The following is a 1,278-nucleotide window of genomic DNA, read 5'->3' as shown; positions in this document are numbered from 1 at the left end:
GTGTGTGGGGTGGAGGGTGGAGGTACATGATGGCTGACGCTGACGGCACATCCCCTGCATTCTCTGTGTGTGGGGGGGGGCGCAGGCGTTCTGCGTGTGGGGTGGAGGGTGGAGGTACATGCGGGCTGACGCTGACGGCACATCCCCCGCGCAGGTTCCCCCAAGCGGCACCACTTCCAGCGGCAGCGGGCAGCCAGTGAGAGCACGGAGCAGGAGGAGGGGGGCGCCCCCCACGAGGACTTCATCCAGTACATCGCCAGGGCTGGCGACGCCGTGGCCTTCCCACGCCCCCGTCCCTTTCTGGCCAGCCCGCCCCCTGCTCTCGGCAGGTATTTTTCAGTAGATGGAGGTGCTAGGGGTGGACCTGTGGGCCCTTGCCCCGCTTCGCCCCCCCACTAGGCGGCCCAGGGAGCGCTCTCCAGGCCCCGTGGACACGCGCTCACCCGCCTCCAGCAGCAAGGCCCCTCCCAGAGGCTGACTCACTGGGGCCACCTCTCCAGCATGGACCAGAGGAGGGAAGCAGGGAGAAACTGGGTAAGGGTAGGGGGGTGGGTGGGAGGTGGGGCCCCACCCCCGACGATGGCGCTGGTACTGCCGCTTGCTAGTGGAGAACGAGGCCTGAAGGGTTCTGCTGTGGTCCCGGGCCCTCTCCCACCCCCACCACGCTCCCGAGGGCTGGGCGGACCCTTCTCAGAAGCTGCTGTGACCACTCTGGCCAGCGGCATTCCTGCTGCAACCCCAAGGGCAACTTTCCTGAAGCCCAGGGCCCACGTCCAGTGGGATGGGAAAGGGGCGTGGGGCTGGCGCAGAGCAGGGTTCCTGGGGCAGCCCTGGTCTGGGGAGTGACCCTCAGGTCTGTGCACCGTCCTCCTCCTGCTGTTTATCCAGCATGGGTGGGCAGAGAGCCCTAGCCTGGAGCAGTGGCTGAGCGGGACTCAACCGCATCCAGTCCACCCGCTGCGGCTCCCACATTCACTGGGAGGCTGGGAAACGGTGACTCCCAGGGAGAAGCGCGTTGACTCTCCTGGGAGCTTCCAAGGGAGGGGGCCCCGCTGTCTGCAGTCCGGGATGGACGCACCCTGCTTACGGAGCAGGCGCTACAGCTCAGGGTCAATGCAAGACCCATTCCCTGCAAAACACACCGGCCCATTTTAAAGCTCTCACCTTCCCAAGGTCCCACCCGGGACCCACCCTCCCTGATCCCAAGTCCCAAGTCCCACCCGGGCCCACCCTCCCTGATCCAGAGGGCGGGTGGCCGGCCAGGGAGGGGGCGCGGGG

At 67.4% G+C, this 1,278-nt stretch overlaps 1 protein-coding gene across 1 annotated transcript in view; it reads left to right on the top strand.

Annotated features, from left to right (window-relative positions):
* Positions 1-538, top strand: part of LOC105551942 (chromosome unknown open reading frame, human C19orf26) — a 5,656-nt gene extending 5,118 nt beyond the window's left edge. Inside the window, 2 exon segments of the mRNA XM_011997396.1 lie at positions 155-387; positions 389-538. Coding sequence (XP_011852786.1) covers positions 155-387; positions 389-538 — 383 coding nt within the window.
* Positions 539-1,278: the final 740 nt, after the last annotated feature.

This window comes from Mandrillus leucophaeus, unplaced genomic scaffold (assembly GCF_000951045.1).
Source record: "Mandrillus leucophaeus isolate KB7577 unplaced genomic scaffold, Mleu.le_1.0 Scaffold54, whole genome shotgun sequence".
Lineage (NCBI taxonomy): Eukaryota > Metazoa > Chordata > Mammalia > Primates > Cercopithecidae > Mandrillus > Mandrillus leucophaeus.
The sequence above is the reverse complement of the archived record's forward strand: the minus strand, read 5'-3'. Positions and strand labels throughout refer to the sequence as shown.